Genomic DNA, 25582 nt, shown 5'->3' with positions numbered 1-25582 from the left:
AAAGATGGATGTTACTATGGCTGTTCAATTCTGTCAATGGAGGCTGGCACCTACTTGTCCTGCTCTCCCATTTCTCCCGGATTTTCCACGGTTCTATCGAATTAAATAAAGGTGGTGGGCTCCCGAGTTGAAGATAACCGGAGGTATTGATTCAGACGACTCGAGTTTAACCATTTTCTGGTGGAAGCACAGATTTTGGAGGGGACGACGAAGAGGAAACAATTCCTGATTTGAGTCATTTTCATCAAACACGCGTAGAACATTTCCAGTTCATTGGGAGACCATGAAACTTCTCTGCTGACTCCTGTGCTTCCCGGGTGGAAAACCTTGAAATCATACGATTGTGACACGTATCCCTCCTCTCTACCGTCAAAATGCTTCTCTCAGTTAATTAAAAAATTATATTTTAATTTATTTAATACTTTTCATTATCTATTTAAAATATTTTTGTAAAAAATATGTTTTTGTCGGTATACATTTTATTAACTTATATTTATTTTTAATAAAATATATATTTTATATTTTATATTTTATATTTCGTTATAGATTTAAGACATTTATTTAACACCTTTCATTATCAATTTAAAATATTTTTTACAAATTTTTTTTTTTAGTTTTTTAAAATCTTGTTTCTCGGCACATGTTTTATTCCATTCTATTTATAGTAAAAAATATAAATTTTGTATTTTAATTAATTAAAAATCATATTATAGTTTATTTAACACATTTCATTATCAATTTAAGATATGCTTAAATTTAAAAAATATTTTTTAAATAATTTTTTAGTTTTTAAAAATCTTATTTGTTAGTATATGTTACATTACCTTTTTTATATTTTGATAAAATAATATATATATATATATATATATTAATAATTAAATTTATTTTATTATAATCAATAATAGAGATAAATATAGAGATAAAGATAACTAATTATTAAATTAGAGACAAATTCAAATTGTATATTTATAATCATCTATTGTCTCTGTTGTAACTCTATAAATAATGTACACCTGATCAATAATAATATTACCAGTAGATAATTATAATTTTACAATTTGACTCTATCTCTAATTCAATCACTAGTTATCTTTATCTCTATCATTATCTTTATTTATAAAAAATATTTAAAAAATAAAATTCTTCGTTTGGATGATGTGACAACGGTTAAATCGGTTAGAGTTCAATAAGAAAAGAAAAGAAAAGGTTACGGTTCGCTTGTACACTTTGAGAAAGCTCAATGGAAGTTCTAAAGCTTCGGTGGGTGCTTCTTTTGATTGCCAAGGAGACAAGTTGAGAATGCCATGCTCGAGTTATGTAGCACATTCCTGTGCTTTTGACATTAATGCCCCCTGAGGAACGGGTCGGGTTTCGGGTTTTCGGATTTTAGCCTGTAGTCTTTCACGACTCTCAAACTCGATAGAAGAAAAATCTCGCCAAATCTCTGATTTCCCGCCATTTCCGTCATTGCCGCTGCTGCTCACCTTTTTCCCCGTTCTTCGTTTTTCGAGATTGGAGTTCTGCCCTTCTGAGATTTGCCCGTTTGTTGCCTCCTTTTCGTCATCATTGATTTTAATTTATTGTCTACGTAGTTTTTCTATTTGATGATTATCATTATTGATCTGAACTTCGAATTTTTGGGTGAATTTCTATGTGACCAAATGCGTGTTGTTTTTCTTTGTTACTTTTGGATTTATTTCTGACCGCTGAATTTTGTTGTTTGTGTAAAGAACTTTGCTGGGAGGTTGCAGTTGAATCTTTCTGTTTCGTTGACTTTATAAAATGGTAATTTCTTATTTCTAAGACTTATTTCTTAATAGTGTCTGGTATCTTATTTGCTTCTCTTCCGCTGTAGTCACTCACTTTCTAGAATTATAGGTGACTCAAGATGACCGTCAAAACACTTTAAAACCAGGTGGACTATGAGCAGGGTTTATGCTATTTTTGTGAGCCAAAGATTCACGATGTTCTTCTCATCATAATACCGTAATAGAAAAATGTGAACTGTCTTCTGTCTCTAAAAGAGGAAAAAGACCTTGAGTTTGGTCTATTTTGTCTTAGCCATTGCTGAACTTGAAAGGTGGAATACTTTTAAGTTTTGAATACTCAGTGTGAAACAAGAATCCAGTAAAATTGTGGCATATACTATATACAAATAGGCATCTTAACTATTTCAATTACTTTATAGTTTTTCCTTTTTTCCCCAGTATATAGAGATGAAAATATTACCACATCAAGCTATTAGATCTGGATTATATGCCCGTATATTCTGGCTAAAGGAAAATGTTTCACTAGGAAGATAATTCGCTGAATAAAGTCTCAAATACCTAATGACAAAAGACTGTAACTAGCTATTAGATATGTATTCTGCCTCAAGGGCCTTATCCATGATTCTTTAGGGTCACATAATAGGGAGACATAAGGAAGAAGAGCAGACACTTGTTCAAAGGTCAGCCAGTGGAGTGGTTAAATGAATATGCTTGGCATAGGACTAATTACATGCATCTTTTTCTTTCTCTTTCTTTTGTTCTTAATGGTTAGCCCTTTTACTTCTTTTTCTTTTCTTTGGGAATTTATGTCTTGTTTTCTTTGGCAGGATACTTTCCCTTTGATTAAAAACATTCTTCTTCTGGACTCTGAAGGAAAGCGTGTTGCTGTTAAGTACTACTCCGATGATTGGCCAACACTAAGTGCAAAGTTAGCTTTTGAGAAATCTGTCTTTACCAAAACACAAAAGACAAATGCCCGGACTGAAGGTGATGATGTCAACTTTTAATTATTCATGTGCATTATTTACCTCTGTTTTGAGCAATTGAAATATTTATGGAGATAAACCAATCTCTAATGTTATTGTTGTGTTTTTTTTTTTTTTTTTACTACTTGTGTGAATTGCTTTGAGTGCAATGCTTTTGTCACATACACAATCAGATGTTTGACTTCATCTGTGGTACATGGTTGTTGAAGTAGTCAAGTATATGGTGCTTCTCTTCTTACCCTAAAAACTATCTGTTTAATTGGAGTACTATTTTCATTTAAGTGCACTCAGATTTATTGCCACAAGGAACATTTCTTCATGTGGTTGTTTTGTTGTGGTGGCTGTCCTGTGTTTTACCTCCACTGAGGCGGTTTATTGTTGTAGACTTCTGAACGTTATCATAAGAGATAAAAAGGATGTGGCAATTATCAAACAATCTTGAGTTTTCTTGTCTAAATTGTGTGAACTTATGTAGAAACCAACCTAGCATTTTCAATACGTTTTTTTCAAACCTATCGTGTGGTATTGGTTTGCTAACAGTACTTCTGTGATCATTGTACAGCTGAGGTTACTATGTTCGACGATTACATTGTTGTTTACAAGTTCATTCAGGACTTGCACTTCTTTGTTACTGGCGGAAATGATGAAAATGAACTAATATTAGCAACGGTTCTTCAGGGATTCTTTGATGCAGTTGGCCTTCTTCTCAGGTTTTTTCATGGTCAATGTCATCTTTCCTGTGCTATGGGTTATTGAGTCACTTGTTTTATTTTTCGAAGTAATACTCATAATCTGAAAGCCTATTCTCCAGGAACAATGTGGACAAATTGACTGCACTTGAAAACCTAGATCTCATCTTACTTTGCCTAGATGAGATTGTTGATGGAGGGTAAGTAGGTTGATTGTTCCTGCTTACTAATATACTGGGTTTTTTTGTTGCTTTCACAAATTTCACATTTACTTGTTGTTTTATTTGATATTTAAAATTATCAATTTACTCATTTGCTTTTTCCTTTTTGCTGCATTTCACCAAAGATCGTCTATTATACATTCTTTTTAGTACATGACTGCGACATACTAATAAAATTATGACCAGATTACTAGTCTAAACGAGTTTGTGACACAGCTGTTTCCTTGTTTACATATTAGCTGATGTGAAAGCAGTTATGTGTTATAATCATGGTTCTGCATTTGGCATATGGAAACATAAATCATAGTGTTGGATGACTTTTTTCTCTATGTGGACTAACAATGAGATTCCTAAATAGATGTTTTTTTTTGTTTTTTCTCTTGAATATGGTGATAAGTTTCATTAATTAATGGAGAAAATAAATTAATTGAGGACAAGATGCTCACTGGAATCCCCTACTTTAGCCAGATTATCAGCGAGACTGTTGGCTTCTCTTAGGATGTAGCTGAATGGAGCAGAGTTCTGAGAGCACGACAGTCAAAGTTTTCATCAAAGATGTATGCAGGCCTCCTAGGAGGCACTGCTTTTCTTGATAACCAAGAGATGACATTGGCTGAATCTTCTTCTAGGTTTTCTTCTCTGGAAAATCTTTGAGAGAGCATTTTAATCCCTTGAGGTTGAGTCACGATGACCCAAAGGCTCTGAAAACAGAAGTATAATGGATCCATTTTAACTTCTAATACTGCCTCCAATGCACACACCTCTAGGGTTAACAAATGATGTGCTGTCAAAGTTCAAGTTGAGTCATCCAAGGCGAAGAGGTTGCCAGCTGATTGATCTTTGAGAAGAGAAGTTTCTAAAGGAACTAATAGTTCTTCACTGTTTTCTGGTAAGAGAGCTAGAAATAGGGTGCATATATTTGATTTTGGAGGCCTTTAATAGAGTGGAGTGACTAGCTGGTTCAATGACTTACTCTGGGGAGCTGCTCTTGTGCTGGAGTTTTTGTTTCTTTCTGTCTATGTACTTGACATCACTGTCTCAAAGGCAGATGATTGAGGATTTTTAATAATCTAATGATGCTACAATGTAAGATTTTTTTTTCTCAGTAATTCTAATATTTATTGGATGATCAGCTCATTAGGCTTTCCTTCATTCCACATTTACTGACTCATAGGGTAAACAGAAGTCTATAGGATCTCAATTTTTTTTTTCTGGAATTAAATTTTCAATCGCTGAAGTATTGGTTATGTTCGTATTTGATCAACCATGAAAATGTTGTGCAGCAACTACAGCTGATTTGCTGTCTGAGAAACTGGAAGAGTTTTTTTGGTTTTCAAACCTAGCAGTAGACTAATACTGATTCGAAGATGCATGAATTATTTGAACCGATAAAATTACTTGTATTGGAAATTGGATTTATCTTTCTTGCTTGTTGTGCAGGATAGTTCTCGAAACCGAAGCTGGTGTTATTGCAGGGAAAGTTGCTAGTCAGGGTACAGACGGTTCTGGTTCCTTGTCCGAGCAGGTATTTTTACTTTCCCTCTTGATAAGCTGGTTATCTCTGAAGTTCTTCAACATAAATGATCAAGTTTGCAGCTTTTCCTAAATGATACTACCACTGCTTTTTGCAGACAATAACTCAAGCTCTGGCCACAGCTCGTGAACATTTGACAAGATCACTTCTGAAATGATGTTACAATCAGATTTTGTACTTTTGTCTTTTTAGTTCATATGTTGGGGTAGGTGGTAGGGAAGGGATTCGGTTATTTACCTTTAGATAGGATTTGGTTGCCTTGAAAGAAAAATGAGTATTGTGCTGGAAGAATTTGAAGTAATGGTTGATGAAACAGCCTCTTGTGCATGAGTATTATTGTGTTATGATCCCCCACCTTGAGCTTCCATTCCTATTCAGAAGGCATGAGTATTATCTGTGAACAGAGCTTCCATTCCTATTCAGAAGGCATGGAATGACTGGGACTACTACCGTCTGAGCGAGGCTCTCAGATGTATCCAAATAGGTTCGTGTTCAACATGATGCAACTTTAAGACCCTTATGTCAGATGTCGTGATGTTGCTTGATGGCCTCTCTGTTGGTATCCCAGCTCCGTCAGAACCAGCTTCTTTAGTGGGTCTCTTGATGATTCTGATTTTACTAATAAAGGCAATCGCTAACAGCGTCTGCAAATGAGAGGTCAATCACCGAGTTTTAGCCTCGGTAGGCAAGAAATCATACTGTACGATGATTCTCTGAGCTGTAAATGGCTCTTAGCGTCTCTCCTTCTGGAAAATATGTGATCGTGTACCCTAAAAAATATTTTTTATCCAGCTTTAATGGGGGCGGACTTGACGTCGATAGGCGTTTACTGTTCATGAAATTCTTAAATAAGAAACTTCTGTGGCTGGATAAGAGTATAATTTGAATATAGTCAATCATGTTGTTATGGATAAGGAAGGATATGGGGATGAGGATCGAATTAGACTAAAACTCTGTAGAGTTTGTAATTTATATGGTTAATGTAATTTTACAAATATTTATCTCCACGTAAGTAAAATTACAGTGAATATTATTCTCAATTCCTAAATTCTATATGGTATTAGAGCGCAAACAATTCCCCGTCGCTAGAAATTGCCACTGAAGCTGAACCCCAAGCTCGACTCTTTGCCCATAGCTTGTCGTCACTCCCTATAGCAGGCAAGAACCCAACATCTCCGATTTTGTTCGCCCCAACTATTGTTCTTTCATCGGACTATGTGATTCTATCTGCCCCAATTTCTACCGTTGTTCTTTCTGTCTTTTTCTTCTACATAATGAAATATGTAAGATTTTAAAAAATATATTTTTAAAATTATAAAAGAATTTAAATCAATAATAATTTATTTTTTAAAAATGCTAATATGCAGTGTTGACGCGACGTGTTGATTAGGTGGCATTTTGATGACGTGGCAATTGACATACATTATTTTCTTTAGTGCTGACATGGCATAATTACTTTGGTTATTTTTGTTAATATTTATTAAAAAAATAGATAATTTAGTAAAATTCCCAATTATAAAGGCCAAACAAGGACAGATTGGCTCGTCTTACTACCGAAAATGAACTCCCATTGTTAGAACCCGAAGTCGATTTCAAAGCAGTCGTAGATTGTCATTTATCTGCTCTAAGATACATTGAATCTGCATATTTTCTACACAGAGAGCATGACAGAAAAAGCTCCATTTCCCAGAACGGAACAGGTGAGAACTAAACGGATAGAACACGATCCCTTTCCTTTTAGAACTAAAGCGTGAGAAGCTTTTGTTTATGTCAAGATTGGCAGCTGTAACAGCGAGGTCTTCAGAAGTTTATTTAAGAGAAACAAGAAAGATCGGGAACCATCGGGTCTAATGTGATTGGAAGTGATGTTGAAGAGAAATGAAGATAATCTTTTTTTATCGACTACGATTGTTCAGTTATTTCAGGAAAAAAAGTAATTATTTGAACGAAACGATATCTTCTTTAATCCAGGCACAACTGGATAAGGGTAAATGATCTTTAAAAACCAGCAACTACGAAAAGAATAATGGGCTCTTTGGTGGGTCCTTGTTTCTTCTCCTCAATCAATTCATATACAGAGATGTAACCTACAGCTGCCTTCTACTAAGTTTGAAAACCAAGGGCACCCCCAGAATCGGGACCATCCACCATGAGAGCCCTCTACCTATAAATTCTAACAGACAGGGAAGAAGAAGAAGAGTGGAAGATGAAAGATATGGAAGGCCAAGAACAGATTGTTAAGTCCAGGGTTGTGAAAGTTGATTCTGACGAGTCTTGGGAGTTTTTCATAGGCCAAGCTAATAATCAAGGGTGCCCTGTAAGTATCTCTAATTTTTCCTGCTTGGATTTCCTTCTAGTTTGATTTAAGAGACCCAGATTTAATTGTGGGATTCTCTGATTTGTTCATGTGGATTCAGCGCAATGTCTTGATTCTCTTCGATTCACTATAATTTCTTTTGAATGTTTGTTTGCTAAAAGATTATGATGAAGAACAGATCAAGTTCTGGGATTGGTTGCTTTTCCTTTAACGATAGCAGTGAATCCTTTTTCTTTTTCTTTTTCTCTGTTTTCCAATTGCAATTCCTTACTGTGATAGGTCGTTGTTCATTTTACTGCTTCCTGGTGCGTACCGTCTGTGGCCATGAATCCATATTTCGAAGAGCTGGCGTTGAATTACCAGAATATTCTGTTTCTGCTGGTCGATGTTGATGATCTGAAGGTAATATTAACTTTCCCTCTGGATTTTTCCGATGGAAACATCTAAGTTTTAGGTGGCGAAAAGGAATAACCTTTAAAACCAAGAAGAAGGTAGATTACCACCGTAAGATCATCAGACTACGATGGGAGAGATGATAAAAATCGATTCATTTGGAAGTCACCACTCACCTCAAAGAAATTTCCTTCTACAGTCATTTTCTTTTCTATTTTTGGTTCATCCCCATCAAATACTGCTCCATAAATTGCTTTCAGCTTGGTTTTCGGTAACTGTCGGCAAATGAAACTATCCGGCCATGACCCGTCTTGGTCGAAGCTCTTATGGGTTATATCTGCAGCTTATATTATTCTCTTCAAATTTTGAACCATATCTTCATAAAATTTCAAAAAGGAAAGGAAAAAAGTATGAATGAGAGGGCTTCATTTCAAGATCGTAGAAGATTTTGGATGATTAATTACTGGCGAACTTGGTTTTGGTACAGGCGGTCGCATCCAAAATGGAAGTGACAGCGATGCCCACGTTTCTGCTGCTGAGGGCAGGGGCTCAAGCGGATAGACTGGTTGGAGCTAATCCAGATGTGATAAGGAGAAGGATTGATGCTTTCCTTTCTACCACTCGTGCTTCCGACAAATAACATCGTGGTTGATATCCATATCCATGCAAGTGTGTATTCTGTAAATTCCAGCAAAATCGCCATTACTGTTTCGACTTCGTCTTAGTTTATTGAAGAAAATGTGTTACTGAACTGTCCGGTTATCTTCTTCCTTGAGAAGAAAAGAAATAATTGGTTAATTCTTCAGCGAAGAAAGGCAGCCGTCCACACCCACTGTAGCTGGGTACGATGTTCCTTCTCCCAGTAGGAGACAGGACATTTTCTGTTCCTTTTTACGATGTTCATTCTCTATTCAGAGTTCCCACCACTTTGCTGCTTTCATCACAAAAGCGGGAGGAGCCAGGAAACTCTCGTCGAAGAAAAAAAAAAAAAAGGGAGAGAAGACTTCTCCATTCCTTCTCCTCTTCTCCTTTCCCTGCAACTAATCAATCTGCTTCGACCAACCATATTAACAGATTCGAACTGAAGGTTTACGCCACTGTTAATCTCAGGTAAATGCAAGAACATATGGAGTCTGAGGGCGATTAGGACAGAGCTGAATCAGTGCCGATTATTTATTAGGCAGCGTTCCTCGTGTAGTACACAAATCCAAACTTTAAATCTTGATCTGAGTACTTAATTAGGAGAATGATCGAGTTGAATTGAATTAGACTTGTGGTATATGGAGAAGCCAAAAAAACATAAGAGCAGACATCTTGAAACCCAATTTTAGCAATTGAATTTACCAAACTAACCCTTTCTTTCCTCCACCGTAAAACTGCTAAAGCATCTCTTGGCTTCACGTGACGCCCCCCTTACTCTTTCTTGGACGCCGCAAAAAGGGTTTCTTTCCCAGCTCCGGCCGCCGTCGACCGCTGCTCGGAGCGGTGAGGCTTTGTAAGTAGTGAGGCGAAAATGTGCTATGTTGGCAAGGCTACAAAGATCTTCATCGTCATTGTGTCCGTGCTCGTCATGGTGGGTCTCGTACTGGGCCTCGGAGTCTTCCGCCACGGCTTTCAGAAGTCCCACAAATGCGAAGTCGGCTGCCGCTCTGTCATGCCCGACCCCATTCCCGCTCCGGCGATCGCGTCCTCCCCTTCGGAGCCGTCGGTTCCTTCCACCCCGCCCCCGCCTCCTCCTCTCTCTTCCGACCCGTCATCACCCTCGGTGCCTCCGCCTCCTCCGATGCCATCGTCCACTCCACCGCCTCCATCGGACGTGTTGGACCAGCCGGCGGGGTACCCACCGCCGCCGTTGCCCGCCCCCGTCCTGCCTAGTCCCGATGTGGCGGCTCAGGGACCTGTGGTTGGCTAGCTAGGTTCGTGTGAGTAAAACATAGTGATAAAAATGAATTTTTTCTTAATTAATCTTCTTTGTTTCTTTTATATCTTTTGCCATTTTACTGTGAAAAGAAGATGAGAATTTGATGTTTGATTGTGACATTGTGCCTTTGTTTAAATCAACAAAAGGAAATCACGAGATGGGTCGAGGATCACGAGGTGATTTGAGAGTCATTTTCCGCGAAAATTGACAAAAATTGTGAAGTTTTAACCTCTGATTAATCATTAATCTGCATAATAGTTTCGTATAACTCTTCATTTTGTTTGAAATCAGACAATAATGGTGATTGATGGGGAGGCAGAAATGTTTCACTTGGAGCGAGGCTCTGAGCCCCGGTACCGAATCTCTGAGAGAGTCTCCGGTTGCAGCGAAAAGTACCCTTCAGTTTTTTCGATTTGCAGACCTCCTGATTCCCTGAAAGCTGAAAGAGATGGGAGAATGCTCCCTGCTAAAGCTGTATCGGAATTCAGAAATGGCACAAACTTCTAAAATTACTAAAACAACCTCTGACATGAACTTCAAGTACAATCGGTCGTGAAAGTCGCTAGGGGTCCTCACTCCCGTGTTCTGACCACGACGAGAATTCATTTATGCGACCATTTCGTTTGGGGGGGTGGTCCTTCTCTCTTTGTGCGTGTGGGGCAGCTTCCCCTACCCTTGGTAAAGGCGAGGGAGGACAAATTGGATATCCGAATTGACAATTAAATAATAAAAAATATTTTTTGTAATAAACTGGAGCCACTTGCTCCACCTGTCCAATGGCTGACTAGTAAGTCTCCCACATCCCGTTACAAAAATTAGTTAATTGTATCGTGGGACCCTCCCCTTGAGGTCAGCCGGCATGATTCAAGCAAGCCCTGGTTAACCAAACCGTCCACACCAACGGATTGGTTCACCGGAAACATTCCTCTTTCAATACGTCCACTTCAGCATCTCCAGCCTTCCCCACCTTTATTCACGAGGAACCTGATCAACCGTCGGATCACTGGGTCAACCACCTCAATCATCGTTGCCCAACTTGACTAGTACATAACGGGCTTAAGGCCCACGATTCGTGTATCGTTGCCGCCACTCGGTGCGTGGGAGTCAAAACATTCGATCCACTCGCCGAGAACTCGATTTTCCCCTGATTCCCGAGCCCTAACAGAATCACCAGCGAAGCTGGCCGGAGGATCTCGCCTTTGGGGCTGACGTCGCATATGGATTCCTCGGAGAATTCCAATTGGATATTCGACTGTGGTCTGATCAACGATATCCCTATCACTGGTGGAGATTTCCCCGCGCCGGCGACTGGCTTTTACTGGCCTTCTCAGGGTGTCGATGTTGTGAACAATGCCAGGTACGCGTATTTGTCTTCTGTTTCCGTGCTATGTTGTTTTTTTTTTTTTCTATGTTTACTGTTTTTTGCTTGTACTGCACCTTCTTTTTTCATTTTTCCTGTCGTTGTCTGGAGCTATAGGGGTGTAATTACTGGTGAGGGAGAGTTGGGTGATTCAGTATCCTTACTGGACTTCATGCGGGTTGAGGAGAGGTCTTCGAGTTTTTGGTTGAAAATAGAATTTGTCAAGACTTGGAGTTTATGGAGGTCTGTTGAAAGGGGAAAGTTTTATCGAGTTCTGTTGATCTTTGATGTTGACTTTGCTAATAATTTTCTTTAGCAGCATCTGATTCTCTGCCTTTTCCTTACACTCAAAAGTGATCGTGGCTCAAAAGATTAACTTTTTATCTTTGCCTTTCTACTCTGTTACTTGTTTCTGTAGATTTCTACCGATAGAGTCGGTTAACTCTCTTGAAGGAGCTAATTTTTCATTCTCTGTACTAGTTCTTGAGACAAAACGACCTTTTGCAGGCATAGACACAAACTTTGATACACATAATAGTTGCTTTATAAATTTATTTATGCATTTTTATGACCTGAAGTGTAATATCATTGCATATGGGGCGAAAGCCCTTGAGCAGTATTTCACTACTTTTGAATATAGAATTAAGTCATTCAAGCTGTAAATTTAAGAAAGAAAAGAGCCAACGTCTTTCTTTTTCCATTTTTGCTTCCTTTCCTTTTAGAAACTGATTTATCTGAAATTCGGAGGAGAGTTTGAGCTTCTCAGATATGGAAAAGAACCATTTGCCATCTTCCATATATTTTCTGCTAGGGCCTTTCTGTGGACAGCGAGAAACTTCAACTCTTAACCTGAAAAAGTTCCAGAATGTAGAGAAAGATCTGGGACAACATTATTTTTAGAAGGCAAAGAACGGAAGAAGATAGCAAATCTAAAATGCTATGTGGACCAAGTCAAGCTATTCCAAGTGTCATGCAGATTCAATTTGACCCACAGATATTGTTAGGCATGCATTAAACTTTTTGGTAAAAGTTGTTGGGCTTTTCATGGTATTAATCTCTTTAACTTGAAGTTGCACACTGTGTGGAGTAGGCACATCAGAAGAAAACATCATAACAGTTTGAAAAATATAATTGATATATGTCTACTTAATAAGTGCAGCCAATTTGTGATGATGCCGGTAACGAATTTTATACTGTGAGCTTTCTTTCTTTCAGCTTAGTAAGGTTTAAATCCGGTAGAAGAATTAAGTAGATAAATGTTAAGAGGATTAAGAGTTTTGTCAATGAGTAGTAATAAGACATTTGATAGTTGAATGACTTACTTTGTCATTACCCTTAAAGAAAAGCTCTCTTGTTTTATTGAATCCACGGATGTATTCTTGGCATTCTAGTCATTTCTCTTTTGCTTGCTGATAAAGGGTTTCCTTTTATCTAGTTATAGTCTGTTTGCTGTGAGTTTCTGGTGTTTGTTGTTTGCTGGATAATGTTAGAAAACCTGCTAATACCAGGTTGACTGGATTGATCATTCAATGCTGGACCTGAAGATCTCGGGATCCATTGCTCTTGCTCGTAAATTAGTTACCTATTCCTCATTTCTAGATAATTTTGTTTTTTAGTCAATGATAATGCTTTCATGATTTTCCCACATCATCTGCTAAACGTAATATACAGCCAAATATTGCTCATGTGGAGAAGTCAATCCGAACTCTGAGCCCGGGAGTAAGTTGGTAATATAATTTCCCTTTCTATCAGTCTAAAAAGCCTTACTGGCTAGTGCTATCTAGGGTTCTGCATTAGTCAAGTGACTGGTTGGCAGTTTTACCGCCAAGCAGTGTCACTTAGGGTTTTGCATTAGTAAAGTGACAGAAACAAGTCTTTATAATTATGTGTCCCTGAAACCTTTTTGTTATTGTATTTCCTTATCTTTCTAGATTTATATTTGATTTTTTTTTTTCTGATGATTCTTTTAGTGTGCACATTGATTGCCCCTCTGAAGTTCCTGGTTCCGATGGCCCTAAAACACTTGGCTCACGTAAACGGTATTTGTTCTTTCCCTATTTGTGGATATCGGGTTTGTCATTTGTCTTTTCCTTGTTTTCCTTGGTGCAACGACTTTCATTTGCTTTTCTTCCACCAGCCAGAGGTCTGATTCGGGCAATGGATCTGGCTCCAAGGCCTGCAGAGAGAAATTGCGACGAGATATACTGAATGACAGGCACTCTCTCTCTCTCTCTCTCTCTCACTCTCAGAGTTCCTATTTATACATTTGTTGCTGTATACCATTTGTCTTTTCATTCTAAAGGTGTGTGTTGTTATTGCAAGATTCCTAGAATTAGCTGCTCTCATGGAGCCTGGAAAGCAACCAAAGATGGATAAAGCTGCAATACTGAATGATGCTATACGTCTTGTGGGTCAGTTGCAAAGTGAAGGACAGAAGATGAAAGAGTTGAATGAAAACTTTCAGCTGAAGATCAAGGAGTTAAAGGTACAGTGGTCGTTCTCACTCAGTGCATCTCAATTCAGAGTTCATATAGTTGTCCTTTTAAAAATGTGTACCATTTTGGAACAAGGGGATGACTTTTTAGACACAGCTGGAATGCTTGGTTTAGTAAAATTTTCAACTATGGATTATCCCTTAATCACAACGTAACTTAACAGGCAGAGAAGCATGAGCTCCGTGAAGAGAAGCAGAGACTGAGGGCAGAGAAAGAGCAACTTGAGCAGCAGCTCAAAAACATGATCGCTGCCCCTCCCAACTTTGTCCCCCACCCAGCTGCTATCCCAGCCGCCTTTGTAGCCCAAGGCCAAGCTGCTGGCAACAAAATGATGCCCTTCATCAGCTTCCCAGGAGTTGCCATGTGGCAGCTAATGCCTCCTGCTTCCGTTGATACCTCGCAGGATCACGTTCTCCATCCTCCTGTTGCTTAAATCTGAAACATCGTCCTAGTCATTTTTTTCCTTGTGTCTCAAAGACTCGGTGTTATTTACCATTCTTCACTCTATAGTTATATTTATCTTCTAAAGCTGGATTTGGTCGATGACTGTTGAAGAACTTGAGCCTGCTGCCCCTTACGTAGATGTGAATAAGCAATCTAGTTTTTCTATCATTTGCTTCTGTTGAGGGCTCCCCCCACTTTGATGCCCTCCTCGGGTTTAGAAATTTTCGCAAATTAAAGCCCTTCCAGTCCTTTGTCTAAAGCATCTTATCCTGGTTCATAAAGAAAAGAGTCGAAATTGAGGTTGGCACCTCTTTCACACTCAGAACAAGCAAGCGAACAATTCAACCAAACACCATGCAATGCAGAAATGTACAAAAACAATTACACCATCTCCTGAAGCTTAATAAGATAGCAGCATCACCAGCCCAAATCCAAACCCAAGAGCAAGTTTCGTTGGCGAACAACGTCCGTAGGCCGCTGAAGGGGAAGGTACTGGTGCAGTACCGCGAGGGTTGGGAGAACTTTCAGACGGAGGAAAGGCAGAGGAGGTTGGTGAAGTCTGTTCCGCAGGAGAAGCGGGAGGAAAGGCCTTTGAAGGTGAGGGCGTGGGAGCTTTAACCGAAGGTGACGGTGTTGGAGAAGTAGAAGGGACAGAAGCGGCTATTGTGTCCACTGCAAGCTTCATTCCTTGACTGCAATGTCCAGAAGTCCCACATATGAAGTATCTCTTCCCTGGGGAGGAAAGAGGCACCACCGTGCTGCCGTCGTTGTAAGCCTGCAAGGGTCTGTTTCCCTGGCACGAGTCGTAGTCGGACTTGGTCACTTCCAACACGGTGTGGAGTGCCGTGTACTGGAAAACTGCAAGGAACAAACAGACGCTTGAGCTCTGTGATTCAAAACCAACAAGAAAACTACAAGGAAAGAATTTAAAAACTTACCAAGGTTATCGCCCACTTTAAACGTCTGCGAAGATGCCCACGACTGTAAAATTGTGCTCTGATCCCACCCTCCATTCGGACCTCCAACAGTGATATTTGCAGCCACCGCGAATTCTACTAGCATCGCCAAAGCAGTCAATGTGATCACAGTTCTCAGGTCGCCCATTTTCGCTCAACTGCAGACGAGAGCGACTACGTAACAATGGCCAGAAACCAGACACAGAAGACTGTGAACGCAGACATGACCAAAGAAGACTACTATTTATACTTGAATCGGACAACCTTCTAGCAATTGCCATGGAGCTTTGAATGGTTTTCCTCGATAAAATAAGCTCCAACAAGCACTCAATGACAGACGGGTAGTTGCAGAATTATCTGTTTTTAATATTTTCCGCCTCAAATTTGTGTTAGGAACATGGCCAAGCTATAGGCCGTTGACACGTTTTCTGAACAAATGATGCTGTCTAGTAGCGCCCTTTCAGTATAAAATAAACAAGTGATTATTGAGTTTTGATGTTAAGTTCTATGTTTTGAGCCCCAAAATCGATGGAGCAATTCAAAAGTATCGGTACTTTTTCAACTCTGAGAGTCTTTTATTATGCAGCTGCTTTGCTCCTCCATGTGGGCGGTGGGGGTGACTTTTGAGAAGCTTTACCTAATCCTTTGAAGCTTCGCTGGAAACCAGCTACTAAAACTAGAACCTTTGGATTTCTCTAATTGTCTTTGTGTAGAGAAAGATATATTTTATTGATTTGCGCACTTTTCCCCTTCTGGGTGTTTGAACAGAACTGGAAACTCTTCATTTTATATTTCTGTCTGAGAACTGAGATCTTCCAACTGGTTCTTCTTCTGAAGCGATGACCCTGGCAATCACCCCTTGGTTTTTCTTCTTAATTTGGTACAGTTTAGTTTTTTATTAATCGCAAGGAGTTCAATGGTTTTGGACAATGTGAGGGCAGCGATTGTTTAATTAGTGAGTATCATGATCTCGAAGAGATGATTCAATAGGAGTTTCTAAATAACTGCATGCAGTGAAAGAAAACAGCTTTTACAAAACCTGTCTCATGATTTGCATTGAATATGGAAAAAAAGGTGGAAACGACATTTCTTTATGAAATTTCGTATTGGGATGGGGAAATTGTGAAGACTGTTGAGGTAAGAGCAGGTAGAACAGATTTCTGGTCTGAGATATGGACATCAGATGAACCCGACGAGACTTTCGATTTCATTGGGAAAAAAGAGTCTTACCAGGCTGTAAAGATACTTTTCTTAGGCTGATATAGATAAATATGACAAAAGCAACAACAGAAGAAGGAGATGTGGGGATAATAACGAAAGCTTAGTCGATGGAGGAGGAATCCAATGCTCCAGAAGCAAGGTTTTTGCCATCTGCTGCACATAAAGATCGAAAATTTAGAGGCAAACAATTGTTTATAATATAATTTAAAATATCTTTTTTATATAATATCTTTTAAATTATATTTTTTACCAGCAAATAAGATTTTTAAAACCTAAAATTATTATTTTTTTAAATTATAAAATAACTTAAATTAATAATAAAAAGAAAATGGGAAAAAATACGGCAGCCTACCTGGCCGAAGATATGGCAATTGATGATGTGTAAGATGATGTGGCACCACGTGATTGGTTAAAGTTAGGTATTTTTAAAATTAAGTTTGTAAGTCGGTTATTTTCATAAATATATATTTTTTAAAAAATGGGTAATTTAGTAAAATTCCCTTTTAAAAATAATATAAACATAAAAAATAAAAAAAAACTTTTTATTTTGAACTAATTAGCTATATAGAGAGAAGTTTACATTTAGAAGTGAAACACAAAAACGATAGTTTACATCAGTGTGATAGATAGACGAAACACAAACATTAGGAAAGATGATCCAGAGTTCATCCCAATTTACACTCAAAATGCTCTGGCATTAGGGTTTTAAAAAAATCTGTATTGTCCTCATCGAGGGTCTAATTTGGAGTTGGAACTATCGTTTCCAGAGGTGGATACGAGTTTGCTTGTTGATGCATCAGACCTACTTATCTCCCACTCAAATTCTTTGGAGAAAATGTTAGAGCTCTCCTTGCTCACCAGAAAGTAGGCCGGAGGGGAAGGAGTAGGCACAGTCACTGAACCACTGCTCAACATTAGAACCACTGTTGACATGGTGGGTCGATCTGTTACACTTTCCTGAACACATAACATTCCTATCTGGATGCACTTCAGCAATTCCTCCACCGGAGACGATTCTTTCAGACATTCGTCTATCACTTCCATTGCCCTCCCTTCCTTCCACAGTCTCCATGCCTGGAACAATTCAGATCAGAAAGAAACCCTAATTGGCCCAACATTCATAAGATTCTTTGATACTTACATAGCTCAGAAGATCCTCGGCACTGGTTGATTGATAGAAGCTGCTGTTTTTCTGGCCACTCACAATCTCCAGAAGCAAAACACCGAAGCTAAACACATCTAACTTGGCTGAGAACTGACCATGCATGGCATATTCCGGCGACATGTATCCGCTGCATGTAATCATCGTTGTAGTTCAATCAACCCTGGTCAGATGGTAGCAGTACCGAGCAGTTGGAACGTGGAGGTTCAGTTTAGAACTTACAATGTGCCGGCAATTCTGCTGGTGTTGCCCTGAGTCTCGTCTGTTGCGAATATCCGAGACATGCCGAAATCAGAAATCTTGGGGTTCATGTCTGCGTCGAGCAAGACGTTGCTGGCTTTCAGGTCTCGGTGAATGATCTTGAGACGGGAGTCCTCGTGAAGATAAAGAAGACCCCGAGCGATCCCTTCTATGATCTTGTAACGGGTTTCCCAGTCCAGTTTTGCTCGTTTCACTGGATCTACAAACAGTAAATAAATTATCTCCTTTTTATTGGCGGATTGAAATGGTAAATATAGCAGCAGTATTGACATTGAGGAGAGTAAACGGGGCCAAACCGAAGAGATAGCAGTCGAGGCTCTTGTTGACGACGAATTCGTAGATGAGCAGCTTCTCCTGGCCTTGGATGCAGCAACCTAGATGCCGCACCAGGTTTCTGTGTTGGAGCTTCGCGATCAGCACCACCTCGTTCTTGAACTCCTGCACGCCCTGGCCTGAGTTGACGGAGAGTCTCTTCACCGCTATTTCCCGTCCACTACTGAGCTTCCCCTGGTAGTAAAACAATTAAAGATTTTTTTTAATCATCTGGAATTCTGGGCCACAAGTCAAAAGATAGAATTTCCATTTGATCTCTTCTCATATTCACATGAATGGGTGGATCCAAACACGAAAAGCAGGAGTAAAGGATACGGCAACCATTCGCGACTGCAAATTCGTGCATCTCGACATGGAAAGTCACTACCGGTGTGAGTGCTTTGAACCACAAGTTCATATCCATGCCCCATTCAGTTTAGATTTTGCAGCAGACAATACCAGAGATCCATTTTCGAGGAAACAGACAGTTAACAAGAGCCTCCAGGCTCCTACATTAAACAAGACTACAAGAGTCAAATTTGGACGCTTCCACTTGCTAATCTTCATGTTGCGGTGAAGACGACGATGACTTTGACATGAAAAGCCACCACGAAGCTTACTCCCATGAAAGTATGAAACACGAGATTCAAATATTTAAAGAGAATTTTACTTAAATCTACCCAAAAATTTTAAAATATTTATAAAAATAAACAACTTATAAAATTTAACGAACTTTGACGGATAGCTGCCTACTTGAAAAATCCAACGGAGCACGTTTGATGAAGAGAGACGATGGGGTTTCGCATCAGATAAACACAGAGGCATTTTCAATGAAACAGACCGTTGACAGGACCCTCCCGGCTGTGAAAAGACTGCAAGAGTCTAATTGGGACACACCCACGTTGTACTCGTCACTTATGGCCACCATCAGAAGGCTTAATGTAGAGCTGTGAGGTGAGCATTGCACTACGAAATCTAAAAACAGCCTCAGAGATATTCTGCAACTAAGGTTACAGAAGAGCCAAGTGTCGTGGACTGTAATACCTAAAGTTTTAGTAGCAAGAGAGAAGTGGAATAAGATGCTTTGATCACCTTGTAAACAGGACCGAATCCACCTTCCCCGAGCTTATTAGCTTGAGAGAAGTTGTTAGTGGCGGCCTTGATTCTGCCAAAGTCGAATTGCAGAAGATCTTCGTCACCTCCAAACGGATCCGCTCCCCCATCAAACCAACTCTCCTGCCATTCTACACAGTAGCAGCAGCACTTGTTATTTGAATATCAATTGCAGAAAGGAAAATATGAAGAGAGAAGCCATTGGGTCATGGGTAGCAACTCTTTTTTTCTCTTTAAAAGAAAACCAGTTTCTAAAAAGAAATATCTAGTCTGTGTTTCTCTCCGATTACTGCAGCCATGGATAACTCACCGAAAAGTATAGTCTTCTCCTTCATCTTAATCAGGTACATGCTCATGGCTGAGATTAGCAGAATCACAATAAGCGTCGGAAATACGATTATAAGAGTTGTCCGAGCTTTATTGCTCTTACCTCCTGCTCAAGAATCAAGATCAAATTAAACTAAAATAAACTAGCAGAGTTTGTTTTTATTTGGGTAAAACAGTACTCTCTCAATCTGTGAAAAGCTTACCTTTTGACGGTGGAGAAGGTGGTGACGGTTGACCAAAGAAACGGTAGAGCTCGAACCTCAAATTACAGCTAGATCCCAGAACCCTTCCTCCTTGTTTCCCAAAACAACAGTTGACGAGATCAGAAATAGTTCCATTGAGACAGCTATAACAGTTATCGGGCGACAAATCTCTGGTGCACTGCACAAGCCCATATAACTTGCTGGTCTGGTTGAAGAAAGTCTCCCCTGTAGCAAACATCCGCGAGGAGCGATTGTAAGCAGCCTGGGAGGAGAGATTCTTCATCATCCCCATCAAAGCAAGGTTGAACCGATCTGGGTCTGATATATCCTCATTACTTCCAAGCAGGAACTTGGCCGAATCGTCTACGTCCGAGAAGAAATTCTGGTTCGAGTAGCGCAAGCGGCACTCGTCGTACCATACGCTTGCATCTCTGCTAGTCGGACACAGCTGCCTGATTTCCAGAGAACCACTCTGGAGGCAGCCTCTGCAGACGTCTTGGGTAACATCCCCACGGCAGAGAACCAGCCCATAAACTTCGTCGACCCCGCTTCCTCTTGTCTCGTTTCCAAAGCCCGTGGATGAAGCATTAGAGACGAGAGAACGGAGAAGCAGATCCAGATTGGTTCCGAAGGTACTGTTAGATGAGTAATTCCCGGAAACGGGACAAGTATAGTAGAGAGGAGCGCCGGAAGTAAGAAGGATGAGGTGGGTGAGTGTTAGCAGAGATGAAAGCAAGAGCAGCAGATGAGTAGAAGGCTTTGAAAGGACAGAGAGCACCATCTGTTCCAGTGGCAGAAGAGAACCAATTATCCCACCGAATTAAACTCCGATGGAATAGTTTTAATGGCGTCCCTTTTGAAAGAACAACCTGTGGTTGAAGGGATCGAAAACGAGGTTAGTTGCAAAAGTTGACACATGTGGATCGATCAAACCGACGGGCAAGACAAGTAATCTGGATCATTCGGATAGAATGTCTGGACGGTAAAGATGTTAAATTGCTCCGGTCAGAAGATGAACGTTGAATATTCAAAGGGTGGAGTGAAGTGACTAGAGGCTCTCAGTTACCCCAGTCAATTCTTCCACGACGACTTTGTGAGTTTTCTGAAGTAAAAGAAGACAACAACTAGTCTGTTCTTCAATTTTTTATGGCGCAGAGGTGGTCTCTCTTCTCCAAACCTTTAAAAGAAAAAATGGAATGAAAGTAATGGAAGTTCCAAGTGTTTACTTTGTTTAGGTTCCATCCGTTTTCTCGACAGAGACTAGCCTGAAAGAATAAAAAATCCGATATGCAACACTCCACCCCGGAAGTTCCTCCGTTAGAGTGAAGGCGAAGCTCCTAGCGAATTTTAGGATATTATCCAATTATTTTAATATAATAATATAAATAACTAATTTTTTAATTTATTTATACAAACACAAAACTTTGACCGGTCGTCAAAAGTGACACGTAAACTTTAACAGATTACTTGGTGCCAAAGTCATCGTGCCACATCTTTTTTATTGAAGTCTTATGCCACGTCACACCATAGGATGCCACATCATCATCGAATAAATATTTTTTAGATTTTAAAAATAAATATATTTAAAATATTTAAAATAAATATAAATATATTTATTTAGAAACATTAAATTAATTTAAAATACTTATTGAGTTGTGAAAATAATTTTTAAAATAAAACAAAATATTTTATAAATAATTAAAATATTTAAAAATTTAAGATATAAATAAATATTTTAAAAAATATTATTTTAAATATTTTTATATATAAGGTAATAAAAAAATATACTGATAAATTATATTTTTAAATTCTAAAATAATTCTTTTAATAGTTTTTTCAATTAAAAATATTTTATATCCATAATAAAAGGTGTTAAATAGGTAAGAATAAATTGTTTTAATTAATTAATAAGAATTTTATTTTTTTATTATAAAAAACATAAAATATTTGTACCAACAAATAAGAATTTTAAAACTAAATTATTTTTTACTAAATATCTTAAAGTAAAATAATTACTCTAAGGTAAAATAAAGTATTAATTATATGAAAATATATATTTTTGAAATAAATAATAATAATAATAATAATAATTTTATTAAAGTAACGAAATAAAATGTGTAAGAATTTTTAAAACCAGAAATTAGTATTTAAAAAAATAATTAAAATCAATCATGGAAAAAAAAAATTGTGAGAAAAAAGGTAAACTGAAGTTGAGGGCTTATAAGTGCAATTCAAAGAGGTGACAGATACACAATGGGGATCTTAAGAATTAGACGCCCTAATTTAAAACTAACGAAAACAATAATAATAATCGTAAAAGAAAGGAAAAACAAAAATAAAAAAATTTATACAGGTTCGCTTCAAGGTGAGATTAAGTACTATCTTCCCCCCACTATGAATATAAAAGAGATCTAATACATTTTATTTTATTTCTCACCCCGAGATATATTTACCGGCAAAGCTTCCATATTCTCTTCTTCTTCTGGCTTACATCTACTACAGAGGCCACTACCGGTTGAGTTCTGAGATTTACAACCTGTCTCAGCTTCTCACACTTCTCCCGAGTACAAATGCAGGTAGGGAAGGAACTGGCAGCGTTATTAATGAAGAAGAACAACGGAGAGGAGAGAAGCCAAACCAAAAAGAAATTTGTCCAGGCTACTCTTAGGCAGGTATTTGTAAACCAGAAGCTTCTCCTGATCTGCAATGCAGCAACCCAACAATCTTACAAGATTTCTGTGCTGAAGCTTAGCAACCAAAACAACTTCATTCCTAAGCTCTCTTATTCCTTGGCTTGAACTCGTCAGAAGCCTTTTCACTGCTATTTCCTGCCCATCTGGTAGTTTCCCCTGTTACAAAAAATTCCATATATTCGAACTACATAAATAAATAAACAAGAGATGAGTTTTGACAGTTCACACACAACTAAGATACCTTGTAAACTGGTCCAAACCCACCTTGTCCTAGTTTGTTGATATCAGAGAAGTTCTTTGTTGCAGCTCTGAGTGTTCGTTCCTATGTCAAACAAAACAGTGATTCTGAGCTTCTCATTTCTTCTTCATCACCATCAACTGAAAAAAAATTTTGAACTGTTAATTCCAGAAGAAGTCAGAAGACAGGTTGTTTTTTCTCTCAAATATGTCTTGTTTTCTCAAAATTCTTTCTTCCTCTGATCAAATCTTAATGTCAATGTCAAAAACCATTGACAGAACCTCGGTGGCTTTCAAAACTCCTGGAGCAGTACCTACAGAGCAGAATAGTCTTCTGATAATAGGGCCCTTAATGACGTTGATACATTTTTGCAGAGGTAACTCCATTAATTTCCTTGAACAGCAAAACTTTGAACTGTTTTTCTGGTCTAAAGAATTTCTATATGAACCAAAGAGTTGTATAGAGGAAATAAAATGACCAAACGTATTCTTCAATTGCTTCTTTCTTCTCAATAAGCAGATGCAGAGGATGATGGCGATGCCTGCTACCAATGCTACGGAAATACGTACGGCAACAATAATAACTATTCTCCTCTCATTGCTTCCAGCATCAAGAACAGCATATAGCACCAGCAAGTACATCAGGAAAGTAGAGATTTAGACCCAATTTTCACAAACAATTGCAATGCAATGAATTGAGATATTACGATGCAGATCATTTATCTGCAATCGCGTCAATTCATCAGGTTTCACATATAAGGTTTAAGTATGAGAAGAAAGAAGAGAGCTCACCTCCTCCGCTGGAGTCCAAACGGGTAGGAGAGGAAGGCGAAGCTGTTGATGATGGCGGAGGCAGTCTGGAAGCTGGATCAAATGGCCTGATTTCGTATCTTATGTTACTACTCGGGTAGTATATCTGTACTCTGATCTTGATGTCGCGACAACCAGGTATATAAGAAATAGTTCCATCCAGACAGGAGGAGCACGCGGTAGGCTGCAAATCTCTTGTACACTGGGCCAAGTCGTACAAGTTTGAGAAATCATTATAAGTAGTTCTTCCCCAAGCTAATCTTGACGGATTAGTAGCAGCCTCCTCAGACAGATTTTTCTTCAAGGTGCAGAATCTGTTCTTCTTGTGCTCTAGCAACCAGTTTCACTGAGAAGAAGAGGAAAGTTCTAACGGATATCGCAAACCTCTTGGATAACAAGATCTTTTGCTGCATCGCCGCTGAATATCATATATATAGTATATACAGACCCTCAAGCAGCTCGTACAAGTTATGAGGATGAAATAGATATTTGAGACAACAAAAAATGTAAAACTTGAAACTATTGTAATCGAATGGCTAATCTTTCCTCGCAATAAACGAACCCAGATCATGAACGGCATGTGCAGCAAAACTATGAACAGAAAACTCTGCGTTCCTTCCCGGCGCACAAGTAAAGGCGAGCAGGGACGTTTTTGTTCATCGATCGTCATCCTCAACCTTTTCCTCCGACTCAACAAATTCACAACTTCGTAGTTCGTAGTTTGTATAGCTCTGGGGAAGCGGCTGCTGGTGCACTCCCGAGAGCGAATTTGATCCATAATTCAACTCAATTAAGAGAATGTCGAAAAACTTTTGAACATAAATCGAGGTCAATTTCTTCTGTCTCTTCTCCTCCTCTGTCTCATCTCTTCCTTCTTCCATTTTACTCAATCGTACTTCGGGTCAGGGATGGGATTAAACAATGAAAAAGCAAAAGAGAGACGGAGGTTTTGAGGTTGGTTGTCATCTTGTTGGTTTTGCTTATAATATTTTTTCCATCATAACTAAGTCATTGCTGAAGATGCAGAAACTTAATAAGCAATTGACGTTTTTCTAATTATAGCGACGACTAGTCCAATGAAACGAAGAGTAGAGGAAGAAGAAGAACGCTCAGCAAATTTCCACATGCGGCTTTTTCCCCGGAAAGTGGATTCCTTGAAGCTTGGTCACGTTGACCAGCCGCTCCCAGTAAACTGAGTGGGCTGATGACTACATCGGCCATTTTTCACCCTTTCTTTGATTCGGGAATCAGGACGAGGGACCTGAAGACGCCATAGTTAATGATCTTCTGTCGCAGTCGAATCCCATTCACGTCTCCAACCACGAGACTCTGCTTGGATGTCGAAGGAAAAAAAATCGCAATTATGTGAAAGGAAGCAACAAAGAAGCTGAACTCTCTCGTAATCCATACATTGAAGAACACTTGCTTGAACTGCTCGAAGGTATTGAACCTCAGAGAGGATCTAATTCAGAAACTGTCATTTCATTTATAGAATTTGGGGTGGTCTTTTGAGTAGATTGAGACGACTCAGTTCAATTTCTGAGTGCTTATCCCACTTTCCCCGACAAAAGATGGTGGTGGAGAATGAACTGGGAGATCAAAGAAGACCTCTCTAGCAATTCCTCCATTGATTTTGTACCGTGTCTTCCAGTCAAGTTGTGCACGGTTGGTAGGATCAACTGAAGCCTGTTTAGGTTGACATCGGCCAATTTTTTATTGAACAAGAAGTATGAGAGAGGCCAAACCGAAAAGCAATTTGTCCAAGCTAGAGTTAGGCACGTTTTCATAAACCAGAAGCTTCTTCTGCACTTCAGTGCAGCAGCTCAACAATCTAACAAGATTTCTATACTATTAAGCTATAGTAAAAAGGCAAGAGGCAACTCGCCGAGTCAAGAGGCAACACGCCGAGTCAATGGTGTTGAGTAGTTGGGCAGGACTCGGAAGGAATGCCGTGACCGTGACAATCAATTTTAGCCACGTTTTTTGGGTGCGTCCAATAAAGTCGTCCCGAGTACACGAATCTGCAGACCATCAGTGGAGCTTATGGATTTCATTGTTCACAAAAATATCTGCCGCTACAACCTTCTTTGTAGTTATCCTCATATAGAAATGCTCTTCTCTCTCCTCTCGACGCCCCTTGTTCAGCTCATCATTCTTT

General features: G+C 39.0%; 5 protein-coding genes across 7 annotated transcripts; 3 read left to right on the top strand and 2 right to left on the bottom strand.

The window, feature by feature from the left end:
• Positions 1-1431: 1431 nt before the first annotated feature.
• Positions 1432-5570, top strand: LOC137938214 (coatomer subunit zeta-1-like). 3 transcript variants are annotated; one of them, XM_068783211.1, is made up of 7 exons: positions 1432-1541; positions 1731-1785; positions 2597-2756; positions 3318-3465; positions 3567-3644; positions 5106-5190; positions 5297-5570. In XM_068783211.1, exons 2-7 carry the CDS (start codon positions 1783-1785, stop codon positions 5354-5356), a joined length of 534 nt encoding a protein of 177 aa, XP_068639312.1. In that variant the 5' UTR covers positions 1432-1541; positions 1731-1782; the 3' UTR covers positions 5357-5570. The 3 variants fall into 3 exon arrangements, with proteins under 3 accessions (XP_068639312.1, XP_068639316.1, XP_068639306.1); XM_068783215.1 differs by lacking the exon at positions 1432-1541 and adding an exon at positions 1551-1641; XM_068783205.1 differs by lacking the exons at positions 1432-1541; positions 1731-1785 and having other exon boundaries at positions 2576-2756.
• Positions 5571-7320: 1750 nt separating this feature from the next.
• On the top strand, positions 7321-8841 carry LOC137938225 (thioredoxin-like protein CXXS1). Its single transcript, XM_068783219.1, has 3 exons — positions 7321-7516; positions 7796-7918; positions 8397-8841. Exons 1-3 carry the CDS (start codon positions 7406-7408, stop codon positions 8547-8549), a joined length of 387 nt encoding a protein of 128 aa, XP_068639320.1. The 5' UTR covers positions 7321-7405; the 3' UTR covers positions 8550-8841.
• Positions 8842-10911: 2070 nt separating this feature from the next.
• On the top strand, positions 10912-14213 carry LOC137938200 (transcription factor ILR3-like). The gene is made up of 5 exons (XM_068783193.1): positions 10912-11187; positions 13161-13229; positions 13328-13405; positions 13513-13675; positions 13849-14213. Exons 1-5 carry the CDS (start codon positions 11048-11050, stop codon positions 14116-14118), a joined length of 720 nt encoding a protein of 239 aa, XP_068639294.1. The 5' UTR covers positions 10912-11047; the 3' UTR covers positions 14119-14213.
• Positions 14214-14413: 200 nt separating this feature from the next.
• On the bottom strand, positions 14414-15346 carry LOC137938207 (uclacyanin 1). The gene is made up of 2 exons (XM_068783201.1): positions 15068-15346; positions 14414-14987 (listed from the first exon to the last, which is right to left on the bottom strand). Exons 1-2 carry the CDS (start codon positions 15231-15233, stop codon positions 14530-14532), a joined length of 624 nt encoding a protein of 207 aa, XP_068639302.1. The 5' UTR covers positions 15234-15346; the 3' UTR covers positions 14414-14529.
• Positions 15347-17012: 1666 nt separating this feature from the next.
• Positions 17013-20465, bottom strand: LOC137938182 (cysteine-rich receptor-like protein kinase 10). The gene is made up of 7 exons (XM_068783175.1): positions 19685-20465; positions 19417-19590; positions 19134-19258; positions 18026-18236; positions 17691-17928; positions 17448-17598; positions 17013-17380 (listed from the first exon to the last, which is right to left on the bottom strand). The coding sequence occupies exons 1-7, from the start codon at positions 20463-20465 to the stop codon at positions 17033-17035; spliced, it is 2028 nt and encodes a 675-aa protein (XP_068639276.1). The 3' UTR covers positions 17013-17032.
• Between the last annotated feature and the right edge of the window lie 5117 nt (positions 20466-25582).

Source organism: Aristolochia californica, unplaced genomic scaffold (assembly GCF_029961685.1).
Source record: "Aristolochia californica isolate CCGP_79_NKW_82.1479 unplaced genomic scaffold, dmAriCali1.0.hap1 SCAF_10, whole genome shotgun sequence".
In the NCBI taxonomy this organism is placed as follows: domain Eukaryota; kingdom Viridiplantae; phylum Streptophyta; class Magnoliopsida; order Piperales; family Aristolochiaceae; genus Aristolochia; species Aristolochia californica.
This window is presented reverse-complemented; position numbering and strand designations above follow the sequence as displayed.